The sequence below is a fragment of the Sorex fumeus genome, unplaced genomic scaffold (genome assembly GCF_029834395.1).
Source record: "Sorex fumeus unplaced genomic scaffold, SorFum_2.1 ptg000086l, whole genome shotgun sequence".
In the NCBI taxonomy this organism is placed as follows: Eukaryota; Metazoa; Chordata; class Mammalia; order Eulipotyphla; family Soricidae; genus Sorex; species Sorex fumeus.
This window is the reverse complement of record NW_026606143.1, coordinates 41184431-41197837: the sequence shown is the minus strand read 5'-3', so window position 1 is coordinate 41197837 and position 13407 is coordinate 41184431. Positions and strand designations below refer to the sequence as shown.

The window sequence follows — 13407 nt, the reverse complement described above, 5'->3', positions numbered from 1 at the left end:
GTGATGCACAGGGCTTACTCCTGGCTCTGCACTCAGGAATCACCCCTGGCGGTGCTCAGGGGACCATATGGGATGCTGGGAATTGAACACAGGTTGGCCACGTGCAAGGCAAACACACTACCCGCTGTGCTATTGCTCCAGGCCCCTATGCCCCAATATTTGAGGCAGTACCCCTGGAAGATCATTGCTATGCAAAATGTAGCTAGTGTGAAATCGAGGACTCACCCCAGGACTATTGAGTAAAACCTTGTGAAGCAGTGGGCTCACATGCTTATCTATAGTTTCCAAGCTCTTCTGATAGGGTTAAAAAACTAGAGATTCTTTGTGAACAAATGACGCTGATAATAGGAATTTAAATCACAAGGACATCTCGTCCTTCATGCCCTACCGAGGTCACGAGTTGACCCCCACAAGCAGCTCTCCAGCACGGCCGTGGCTCCAGAGGCAAAAGAACTTAATCCAGAGCCCGGCAGCTTGCAGCAGAAAAGTGAATGGACCATGCGTTAAACTATGGTGCCATGCCTCCCCAGGAGGGAAAGCGTGTTGCTCCCTTCTGCTTTCCCCCCCACCTCCCTGCAGCAAGGTGGCTGCCGCCTCAGAGCTTATAGGAAAGCCAGGTATGAGCCGGAGGTGACGGGGCAACTGCAGTCTCATGGGAAGGGGGGGCGGTACCGGCTCGTCCTTCACACTCTATCGAGGTCCTGTGTTACCCCCCCACAAGTGGCTCTCCGGCACAGCCATAACACCAGACACACAGAAACCAATCTCTAAATCATCTGGCTCTTTGCAGAAATCCAAAATTGCGTGGGCGCAATAGTGACTGCACAACATTATATGATTCTCATAACCAGCTATAGAAAACAAAGTATTTCACAATGCCTTTTCAGCAATTATGATTGTTGGGGGGGGTACTAAACAAAAATGGTGCATATTTTGTCGAAATGGTGAATGTAATCAATGTAGAGAAGAGTTAAGTAGAAATCATCTGCCTCACAGGCATTGGGTAGGGTGGGGGTATATTGGGGTTCTTGGTGGTGAAATCTGAGTACTGGTGAAGGGAAAGGTGTTTGATCATTGTATGACCGAGACTTAAACCTGAAAGCTTAGTAACTTTTCCCACAGTGATTCAATAAATAAATATAAGACGAAAAATAAATAAATAAATAAATAAAACTGGAAAAAAAAGTAAGGTGGAGTTCATGCCCAATTCAATCAGCTAATCAGTGGCTGAATAAATAGCAGTACTCCTACACAAAAAATCACAAGGACATCAGCCAATTCTATCTATGCTTGGGGTAGGAACAATGTGTATCATATTCTCATTGGTGGGGTTTCTTCTCCAGGAGACCAGAGGAGACCAATGCAGTGGTTGGCCTCATACATTCGCTCTACTTAACCCCCCTATCCCCACCGCCTGTTACCATGGCATCAAGAAGTGACATGCCATGTTTTGCACCCTACTGTAACTTCCAGATAATCACTTTGCCATGGAGTGACAGAAACCTGTTGGGCTCAGAGCCAGTGTCTGGACACTGAGACGAGGACCTGAGCTTAGATTCCCATCACAAGTTGTGGCCTTGCTTTTCTTGAAGCACCTCTTAGAACAGTCACTTAGAAAGGACATTGGGAAATGTTGGCGACTGCACCTTGGTGACTTCTAAGTACTAAGTGCTTGCTCCCCTGCTCTCCATCCACTACTCCCTAGTAATTGGAGACAGAGGTGCACCCTTCCTCTGGATCAATTTGACCCCCATTTTCTGAGCTCTGGAAGTAATGCAACTTGTGAACTGACTTCCTTTGTGTGAACAAACTGAAATGGGACCCTAAGATGAAACATCTTGGCATTCATTTTACTTCTCTAGAGGGAGAGCTCAGCTGCCAAAGGAGTCATCTGGCAACCTCGTGTGGTCAACCTCAATGCCTCAACACATCACTTCTTCCGAATGTTCTCCTTTCCTCTGACATTCTTCTGCACACTGTCTTCCCCTGTCACTCCCCCAGTTCCATCCTGGACCCTATCCTCACTAGAAATGGCTGCACCTCTGCAGTCAGACTCTATCCCTCCACTCTGCTCTCAAGCCTACTTCCAGATCACGCATTTCACAGTGAAACCTGGCAATCGATGGAAAGACATCATCAAGTCTCCCTCTGCTTAATGCACATTGCTAAGTTATCAATGATCTCAGCATGAAGAGCAAAAAGATTGTGCCGCGATCCACATAAGTCTATGGGAACTAAAGCCTTCCTATTTTTCCTAGGAATTGTGCTTCCTCACAGTTCCATTTGCCCCAGGAATAGTACTGTGTGTGGCAGACAGTACATCAGCTTTGAGAATTCCCACACAGTGATGCTTAAGCTTCATTTAATAAGACACAAAATAAAGTGGTGCCAATTATTCTGCATAGTTCTACTTGACAGCTCACACATTTTGAACATATTTAGAGACTGAGCAACAAAGAACCATGGCATGATATGATTTTCACAAAAGAACTAACCCCTGGCCCAGAGGACTAGCGTGGCTGCTTCGCAATGCTATGATCACAAGCCTGAACACCCAAATCCCACATGCTTCGGGTAGCACTGCTGTTTGAGCATGTCAGCATCGGCCTGCGGAGGTCCCCTCTGCCGCAGGTGAGGTCTGGCTGCTCCAGAGCTAGGTCTGTAAACACCACAAAAATAGGAACACGCGTGGGGAGCACCAAGGTCAGAGAATAGGGCTTCTGATGAGAACGCTATGAGCAGCCTTGAGTCCTACAAGCACCACAACCATGACTCATGTGTCTTAACTAAGAGTGCAAGCCCTGGCAAGGACACTGTGAGCACTCTGATGTGATGTGTGGCCATGATGAGTACCACAGCTAGAAATGTGTGAGCATCACAGCCAGGCGTGGGTGGCACTGCTGGCTGCTGTACAACAAAGAAAGGAGAGGGAGGAAAAGAAAAGAAGTATCCCTTGATTTCATGTCAATAAATATACAATGCGATTTGAAAACAGGGGCCTGTCCTGCAGACGTCCACCGCAATAAAGCTTCCATTAGGAACCACAGTCACTGGAACAGAGAAACTCTTCAGAGACCTTTCCCCACAAAGGGATTTCTTTTTGCCACTAGAAAAGAGTTTTTGGAGTTCTGTAAGTTTACAAGATAGTTTTTGTTTGCCAAGTAATGGACCTCAAAGAAGAACTTGGCCAATGTTAATAAAACTACGTTTTGGGAAGCGACATCAATCTTACTCTTCATTTGGAAACTGAGAATTACGTGGCAAGAGGAACATAGGAATGTCACATGTTCTGCTGTGTAATCTATCAAGGCAACTAAGTAAAATACCAGGCAGCATTCACTCTGATTGATTCCATTAGTATAGCAGCATATCTCATAATTAATGAATCACTTTATTGGAGCAGCAATTCAATTCTAAGAAACTGCTGGTATTTATTTTTAGACGACCTAGCCCATGAGTTCATTTCGAGTTTCCTGTTTTCCTTCTCTTACTCTTGGATCCAAATGATTATCATTTTGCACATGTGTAGCTGTTATGAACCCTGACACGACTCAACTAGAAGGAAATAATGTGAAGCAATTACAACTGCATCAGAACTGAAGGCTGCCTCTCACACACCAAAACCTTATATGTCTGTTTTTCCCACTATCAGCTTTTTGGTTTTGGGTTTAGGGCCACACTGAGTATGGCTTGAGGGCTACTCCCAGCTCAGTGCTTGGGGAACCTTGTGGTGCCAGGGAATAAACTCAGAGCTCCGGCATGCAAAACATGAACTCCTATCCTTAAAACTATCTCCCTGCCCAGGGCATCTTGGTTTAAAACATTCCTTGCTGCTTGAAAAAGCAAGAAAACAAACAGCAACATCTCTTTTGCCATGCAGTTGGCTATTTCTCCTCTTTGTTATAGGGGTATGTGCCTATTTTAGGGTGAGCGGAGTTCACTAGGGTCTCTATTGCTTCCCCAGCCAGCATCTTATGTAGACTCAGAACACTGCCAAATTTTCACTGAGAAGCATATCAATGCCATGTATATTATTTCTCCTGGCCCTTCCACACTCAGTTTTACTGTTGATTCCAGCTATTTGGTAATAGAAACACATGTATACATTTTGCCCCGTTGAGGGAACATTCCCTACCATTCCCAACAAACGTTCTCTACCAAAAAATTGCTTCTCTTGCTCAGTTGAGCCTAGATGGGTGCTTCTGAAGAATCACCTAAATGTACATTATGAGCACAGTATCAACCTGAGCCCAGTATCAATATGGTTATCCTAGAACACTGACGCTATGACACATTACTAATACTGATCTGGGTGGTTCATAAAATATACACTATAAGCACTTGAGAATTGCTCTAATCTAGAAAAGTAAATTATTTCCAGGCAGGGATAGGGTGACTAAACACTCTATTTTTAATTTTTTTTTTAATTTTTTAAATTTTTACTAGTGAGACACCATGAGGTACAGTTGTAGACTTACAAATTTTGTGCTTGGGTTTCAATTATAGAATGATCAAATACCCATCCCTCCACCAGTGCCCACTTCCCACCACCACGGATCCCAGTATCCCTCCCATCCCCCATCCCCCCTAATCCCACCATGCCTCTGTGGCAGGGCATTCCCCTCTTAAACACTCTACTTTAAAAGATTATTTTGGACCAGGAAGATGATTCAGGGATCAGGGGCACTTGCCTTACATGCTCTGCATGCGTGAAACCCCTGGCATGCCTCCAGAGTACCACTGAGGAGACAGACCTGGTGGTCTCAAGCACTGCTGGACCTGAGCGACACAATACTGCCAGAACACAGCACTGCACTGTCAGGCCTGCACAGCCCACCAAGTATCACTGGGGGTGGTGAGCGGAACCTTTGAGGATGCTTGTGACAAAAAAATAAAAGCACTATGTTGATTACTAATTTTCCATTCAATTAAAGGTAAGAATATATGAAGCCATTGTCAGGAAGGAAGTGATCTAGAAGGGACGGGGAAAGAAAGGGGCAAGAGATCATATTATACACTAATTTGCATCTGGAATATGATTGGATCTCTGGCTGGCCTTATTTTCATAAGGACCAATGATATCATCTTACAAACCTATATAAGGGCATGTGCACTCTAAATGGTCATCATTCAATCACCCCACACTCTCATTTGCAGACACAACCAGATTGGCTTGCTCAGGTCAGACCTCATAGGAGGTAACCGATCAGCAGAAGCACCTAGGCTATGTGGATTGCATAAATCCTGGTCCTGAGAGTGATCCTTTTTCTCTCCCTACTTTCAGCCCCTGCACCCTGCTGCTGCTACCTGCTTTCCTGCCTGCCTATAGAGATACACCAACATGCACTGTTAAAGACCAGAGGTAGTAGGTGTGCTATTCTTATACACAGTGCACAAGAACCTAGAGCAAGTTGCTACCTGCTATAAAAAATTACATAAAATCCAACTTGCCAGGCAGTGATAGGTAGCTGGACAAGGGCAAATGTTCTTTGCCTTTGCTATTCCAGGAGTTTATTCTGCTACAAGAGGACAAGCTCTGGCTAGCTTATGAAGTTACTTATGCCCTCTTCCCTTCAGACCACTGGAATCAGACTTTCTGGGCCCAAACTCTGAGAAGTGGAATTTTTTTCAGGTTCCACAAAAGATTCTACTGTTTCGTGAGGAATAGGGACCACTGACATTATATACATATACATATATATATATATATATATATATATACACACACATTAGAGGTAAACATTGGAAATATCTTGATATATTTTGTTTGGAGCAGTGCTACTGGCATCTAGTGGTAGAGGCCAGGGATACTTTTAAACATCTCACAGGTTATAGGAAAGCTCCACCTACCCACCATTACCCCACCTCCCTGCAACAAAGAATGATCCAGCCTAAAATGTCCATGGTACCAAGATTGAGAAAGCATGCTCAGAGGGAAGCAAAACATTGCTTTTGTGTTCTTTAGAACTCTTTATCTACTTTTATTCAAAACAATTAAGACTCATGATCCTGTGGGCACAGTTTAGGTATGGTTGAAGAGTCAGGGATGAATGGGATGGACAAGATCTTGTCCACTCTTTATTATAAGATATGTGCTTTCAGACCTTCAGTTTCACTGCTTTCCATTATGCTCCAAGGAGAAATCCCATCATTATTCAAAAGAACTTTAAAGTGAGACAAAATGGCTCTCCTCACTCAGCACTCACTACTTACTATGTCACATAAAGTGAAAATACATTTACATGCCTATACTATTCAACAGTTATTTCATATGGGGTCGTAGAAACAAGCTGCCAAAAGTTGTATGGTGCTAATGGGGCCCAGGTGCCCATCAGGATGCTCAATGAATATTAGTTTTAAAATGACCACAAATACCTCTGAAAGAGCGACTGAAGTATCAGTTTGCCAAATAGAGGAGAAAACAATATGAAAAGAGTCAAAAATTATGAAAACATATAAGACAAAAATAAGCATGCTGTGAAGTAACATAAAAAAAATTCAAAGAATGACCCATCTTCAGGGTAAGATGGTTCCTTTCCAGTAGTCAGGGTAAGAAAATCCAAACTCTTTCTCATTCAACTAGCCTGGTCTAACTTTCTGGATTTGCCAGACAGCTGCTTAGTGTTAGAGATGCTGTCCATGGCTACTCAACCCAGGTTTTCTTTTTGCATAGCTGATTGGCCAAAATCATAATTGGAACCATAAATTTGGCGCGAGTAACACTTTGCTCCAACCAGTTGAACTCATCAATTCAGTACAGGGCCACTCAAACACAAAAGAGTAGACCAAAACAGCCCTTAATGACATTCCATCGTAGAAATCCAGTTTACATAATAGAGTTGAATCACGTAAATCCAAGCAATTCAAAAACCCCACCAAATTCAACCATTATGCTCCATGGAAGATGCATTCGCTTAAGTTCATTCTGCCCCTTACCTCTGTCTTTGTTTTTCTCCTTTGCCAGTGCATCCAGTTTCTTTCTCAGAGACTTCTTTCTCTTTTGTCCATCTGTAAATATAAAAATGATAATTAGGAAAAAAGTCATAGAATGAGCCAGACTCCAGATAAAGAATAAAACGTTGTAAAACCCAAGCCTACACGCATAATACTATAACTAAATTGGCAAAAGTATGACTTCACTCATACTCAACAGAGTAGTAGCTTTAATGATACATGAAAATCCCTGACAAGACTCTACACATAGCTAGAATTTAGGGCTATGCTCTTAAATATTGTCATAACACTTGTATTTGATAGTACAGGAAATTCACATCTGTTGCACATAACTTAGTTTGACACTCAGCCATATTTGCTTTTTAATGAATTAGTTTGTTTTATTCTTTTGGGTGGGTCTTTCCTGGTGATGCTCAGCCAACCTGGTCAGTGGTTCAATGCCAGGGCCTGAAGATGCAGTACTGTTTGGGCACTCTGGTGCTGGGGATTACGTTAGGGACCTCCAGAGCAACACCCAGTGGTGCTTGGTGGCATCCAAGATGTTTCCAGTGATGCTCAGGGGACTTTGATGTGCCAGGGTCAGCTGCAGGTAAGGAAAGCTTTTCAACCTCTCTGGCTGTGATATGTTTGCTTTTAATATTACAAGCTTCTCTTCCTTATTGTTTATGTTTATGCAAATCCATTTTCTTCTTGAATGAAATATCCATGAGAAGAGAGGAACAGTGCATAAAATGTTGAGTGTCAAATGTTAATCGAGTATAATTAGAGAAGAAAATGACTTTGAGGATCCACAGAACTCAGGTTTCATTACTGATGCACCATTTACTGACCTGGGACTTTGGACATGTATTCGTCCATATCTATAAAATGCAACTTTAATTGGATTATTGTGAGAATTACATAAGATGATGCATTTAAATACGTAATGGGGGAACCTAACACATGTCCATAAATTCAGATGTACTTTCTCAATGTGTGTAGGGGGAGGGACTGAATCATATTCTGCACTATAACTTTGGCATTACTTAATGCACCATTTTGTAAAGATAAATATTTGAGTTGTAACTATTTCTTCACTAGAATAACATGGCATACGTCCTTTAAGGTCTCATACTTGGAATAAATGCACTTAATACATCTGGCGAGTTTACTAAATAATGAAGATACCACTCATATCACTAGGCAGTTGCAACTGAATTCCTGGGATATCATCATGAAATATTGGCAGTCATCGTTGCAAGAATGTGTTTGGGGATTATGCAGCTGTCAATATAACATGTGGGAGTTGTGAGCTGAAAAGCCACGTGGTGATCAAATAGGGTAAACACAGATTATTGTTTTTTCAGAAGCTGCACTAAAAAGAGTAGCAAAGAAATATTAAGGCCAATAAAATGTGAAAGCTTGATTCTGATATGGTGAGCATTCTTTTTTTTACTCTTTAAAAATCCTTTAATATTTTTTTTTGTTTCATGTTATATTCATTACTTTTTTTAAATTTTTTTTTTTTGCTTTTTGGGTCACACCTAGCAATGCACAGAGGTTACTCCTGGCTCTGCACTCAGGAGTTACTCCTGGCAGTGCTCAGGGCTGGGAATCAAACCCGGGTTGGCCGTGTGCAAGGCAAATGCCCTACCTGCTGTGCTATCTCTCCAGCCCCTTTAATTAATTTTTTTATTAGTGAAACACCATGAGGTACAGTTATAGACTTGGAAATTTTTGTGCTTGGGTTTCGATTATACAATGATCACGAAGCAGCCCAGAAGGTTGACAATAGCATAAAGTACCTTTGCTGGTGGCCCAGGTGATAGCACAGCAGGTAGAGGCACTTGTCGTGCATGCGGCTGGTGTGATTTCGATCCCTGGCATTCTATATGGACCCCAAGCATGGCCAGGACTGATTATTTTTTTAAAAATTTTTATTAGTGAAACACCATGAGGTACAGTTGTAGATTTACAAATTTTTGTGCTTGGGTTTCGATTATACAATGAGCAAGTACCCATCCCTCCACCAGCACCCATCCTCCACCACCACAGGTCCCAGCATCCCTCCCACCTCCCATCCCTCCCATTCCACCCTGCCTCTGTGGCAGGGCATTCCCTTTTGTTCTCTCTCTCTCCTTTTGGGTCCTGTGGTTTGCAAGAGAGGCATTGAGTGACAATCATGTTCGGTCTATAGTCTACTTTCAGCATGCTTCTCCCACCTTGGGAGGATCCTCACAACACCCTTTATTTGGTGCTCCCTTTTCTATCTGAGCTTCCTTTTTCCCTAGCACGTGTGGCTGGCCTCCAAGTCATGGAGCAAAATTCCTGGTACTAGTCTCGGCCACTCCTGGGTGTTAGTCTCCCATTATGTTACAGAGTAAGCATTCTTAAAGTGGAATGAACAGTCCTGAGATTCACACCAGACTCCAGCTCCTCTTCTTGGATGTTTTGGAGGCAAAAGACATCATAATGTCATCAACAGGCACATTCAATCCATTCAATCACTAATGCTTTTCAGAGAAATATTGCAAATTTGATTCCGCTCTCTTAAAGTAAAAAATCATAAGAATTTTCACACTTGTAGTTGTAAAATCAGTGTTAAGAAAAGTGATATAAATTGGAGGTTCTATGAAAAGAGACATCAATTAATTTCATCATGCATATATTCTTATTATCAGTGTCAAAAGGATGATATAGCTATAGTACTTACAATGACTTACTGAATACATACATAAGCACTTTACATCACTAAATGGATTTGACTATAACAAGAATATTTCTTTTAAAGTTCAATCATTCCCTCTCTAGTTGCTCCATGAAACTACATGTTGCCACAGAGGCAGGGTGGGATTAGGGGATGGGGGGTGGGAGGGATACTGGGACCAGTGATGGTGGAAAATGGGCACTGGTGGAGGGATGGGTATTTGATCATTGTATAATTGAAACACAAGCACAAAAATTTGTAAGTCTACAACTGTACCTTATGGTGTTTCACTAATAAAAATTTAAGAAAAGACATAACAGATTTATTTATTACAACCAGTGGAAAAATGCAAAAATTAAAACTAGTTCAGAAAGAGTCAGGGTACATGTAGGATATAGGATATTTTCCTTTTATAATGATTCATTTTAAAGCCTCTTTTCTTTTTGTTTTCAGGCCATAGCCAGTGGTGCCCAGGGATTACTCCTGGCAGGGACTCAGAAGACCATACAGGGTACTGGGAATAAAACCTGTATTGGCTGTATCCTACCTCCTATACTATCACTGTGACTCCAGCTTTGCTTTGCTTTCATTGTACCACCTATATACACACTGATAGAGAATATAGTTGTTTTCCCTCCCGAGAAACTCACATGGATTAATGACACTACAGATATTCTTTCTTGCCTGATTCATTATGTTTATCAATATTTTAAAATTCACCTCACTGACGCAGGTAGCAGTAGGTCACTCATTTTGATTGCAGTATCTTATTGTCTGCATATAACACAGTATATATATATGCATATAACACTGTATATATATATACAGCATATAACACAGTATATATATATGAGAAGCATGCTGAAAGTAGACTATAGACCAAACATGATTGCCACTCAATGCCTCTCTTGCAAACCACAGCACCCAAAAGGAGAGAGAGAGAACAAAAGGGAATGCCCTCCCACAGAGGCAGGTTGGGGGGTGGGAGGGATGCTGGGACCCATGGTGGTGGAGGATGGGCGCTGGCGGAGGGATGGGTACTTGATCATTGTATAACTGAAACCCAAGCACAAAAATGTGTAAGTCTGTAACTGTACCTCATGGTGTTTCACTAAAAAAAAAAAAAAAAACCCAAAATGCAAACTTTATCATTACAAAGGATTATTCCATTACCTAGAGAAACGCAAGCTTCCTAACTCTCAGGGTTGCCTCTTAATGATTATAGAGTTCCAAGGGTCATAGGCACATGCTTGCTAACTAAGCACTGAGAGCTCCCTAGCATGCCAGGACCCATAAGGACTCATGAGCAGCCTGTGACACAGGCCTGTAGTAGGAAGGAAGAGCTAGTATGTAATCTAGGCTAAGGGTTTAATGCCATACCTTACTTGCATCTTCATATATTGGCTCCATGAAGCTCTCCTCCTATTTTATATATGAGGAAACTGAGGTTGGTGAGGTGAAGTAATTTACTGTACTATGGAAAAATTGGGGATTCAGAATTATCCAATATCAAAGCCTTTTTTCTATCTTTTTTGGGGGAGGGGGGTTGGGTCATACCCAGCAATGCTCAGGCGTTACTCCTGGCAGTGCTCAAGGGATCATATAGGATGCTGGGGATTGAACTGGGGTTGGTCACATGCAAGGCAAGCACTGTCCCTGCTGTACTATCACTCTGGCCCCAAAACCAATTTTCATAACTTCTAACTGAGCTGAGTCAACAAACAATGGAGCTTACTTGAGGAATGCCACATTAGAGACCAAATATATAAATTAAAATGTACAAAGTAATCCAGATTTTGAGATGAAAGGGGATGGGGGGTGGGTGGGAGGGATACTGGGATCCGTGGTGGTGGGAAATGGGCACTGGTGGAGGGATGGGTATTTGATCATTGTATAATTGAAACCCAAGCACAAAAATTTGTAAGTCTACAACTGTACCTCATGGTGTCTCACTAATAAAAATTAAAAAATAAAATAAAATCACTGACAATGATCTTGTAAATAAAAAATCTGAGAACTAAAATACACAGTTCAAAAGTCATCCACGTGGTGAAGCTGTGAATTAAAACCTGATCTTTCTAAAAAGTTCAACGCTGTCTTGAGAGGCATGGATGACAGCAAAACCAAGAGATATGTGACAATAAATTGAAAATATTTGGGAGGAAAGACTCCCAAACTGTGCTCAAGGGGCCCACACACCACACCCTGTGATTGGATGCACTGTCATCCAGGCTCTTCCAGGTTACTCTTGTGCTCAGTAGTCGCAGGGCTACACTGGGCAGTACTAAGGTAAGTGGGAGGGGGAGCACGTGTAAACAAGTCTTGTATCCTAACCCTTGTACAATCATTACGGTCCCTAGAAATATTTCTTCAAAGTCCTTTGGCCTTTGCAAAATGCCTCTCTCTCATGAGACTGTTCTGGAGGAATTTCTGAGACAGTGTGAGTCCCTTTGTACGTGCATTTAGGTTCTGCCCTCCCTGAAGCTCAGGCAATGGTCAAGACATGAAGGTTCAGTCCATAGTGACATCGTCCCCTAGACAGGGCTCCACAGCCAAAATTGAGTTACACCTTGCCTATGACCAGACCACAAGTGTCCTGTTTGTTTGTCTGTGGGTCACACTCAGTGATGCTCAGGGGTTATTCCTGGCTCTGCACTCAAGAATTAACCCTGGTGATGCTCGAGGAAACATACGGGATGCCAGGGATTGAATCTGGGTCATTCACAGGCAAAGCAAGTGCCCTACTCGCTGTCCTATCTCTTCAGCCCTCAGATCACAAGCTTGAAGCCTCTTTCTCCTCCTTCACTTGCTTAGTTCCATTAAGGTTACATGAGCGTAAAGGAGAAGAAATCACCTACACCAAGAGACATAATGAGGATAAAAAAATAGATGTTTCTTGGGGACAAAGTCTTCTTTCTGATGCTTCCGCCAGCACAGAACCTCATGGGCACTGCATGACCAACATCAGCCTGACACTGGCCACACAGTGCTTTGAAAACCTTGAGATGTATTGCCACATCTTGCCACGTTCATAGCTATATCTGGGCTTGTCATTCCCGGGCAAGGTGGCAGCTGGCAGTATGGGCTCCCACATCCTACTCACTCCAAGAGAGCAGAGACACCTAACCCCGGGTGATGGCACCCATTTTTATCACCTGGCAGACCTCGGAGTTTACAACTCCACCCTAGCCTGAAAGGAAGGTTCTAGCTTGTTTCGAATCTTCCAGAAATTCCTGCTGAGAAAAGTTAGAAGGAATGCTCTTTGGCACACCTCCTCTGCTTCTCTGACCACAGCTGCCTCGCTATTTACTTGGATCAGAAAAAGCGTCTCTCAGAGAACACAAACCTAAGGAATTCAGCAGCTCTGTGAGAGGAGCTTAGCTAGAGAGTGAGGGGAAACAACATGAAAGAGACATTTGGGTGGCTGAATTGAGAACTTGCCCTTTGGAAACTGCACACAATCAGTGGGTTAACCTCAGTGCTACTGCTTTGGGACCAGGTAACTGTGTTAGAAAAAGAGTTCAGTGCTCAGCAGGAGTTGAAGCAGCACTGGAGACTAGAGCAAAGAGCCATTTCTGGTTTTTTGGTTTTGTTTTTTGGGGCTAAACCCATCGGTGCTCGGGGCTTCCTCCTGGCTCTATGCTCAGACATCTCACCTGGCAGTGCTCAGGGGACCAGATGGGATGCCAAGGATTAAATCTGGGTCAGCTCTGGGAAAGGCAAGCACCCTCCCACCATACACTCACTCAGCCATTTAACTGTGGCAG

At 42.8% G+C, this 13407-nt stretch overlaps 1 protein-coding gene across 1 annotated transcript in view; it reads right to left on the bottom strand.

Annotated features, from left to right (window-relative positions):
* Positions 1-13407, bottom strand: part of ARHGAP6 (Rho GTPase activating protein 6) — a 529979-nt gene that overhangs the window by 58000 nt on the left and 458572 nt on the right. The window contains exon 3 of the mRNA XM_056131302.1: positions 6937-7008. Coding sequence (XP_055987277.1) covers positions 6937-7008 — 72 coding nt within the window. The remainder of the gene's footprint in view (positions 1-6936; positions 7009-13407) is intronic.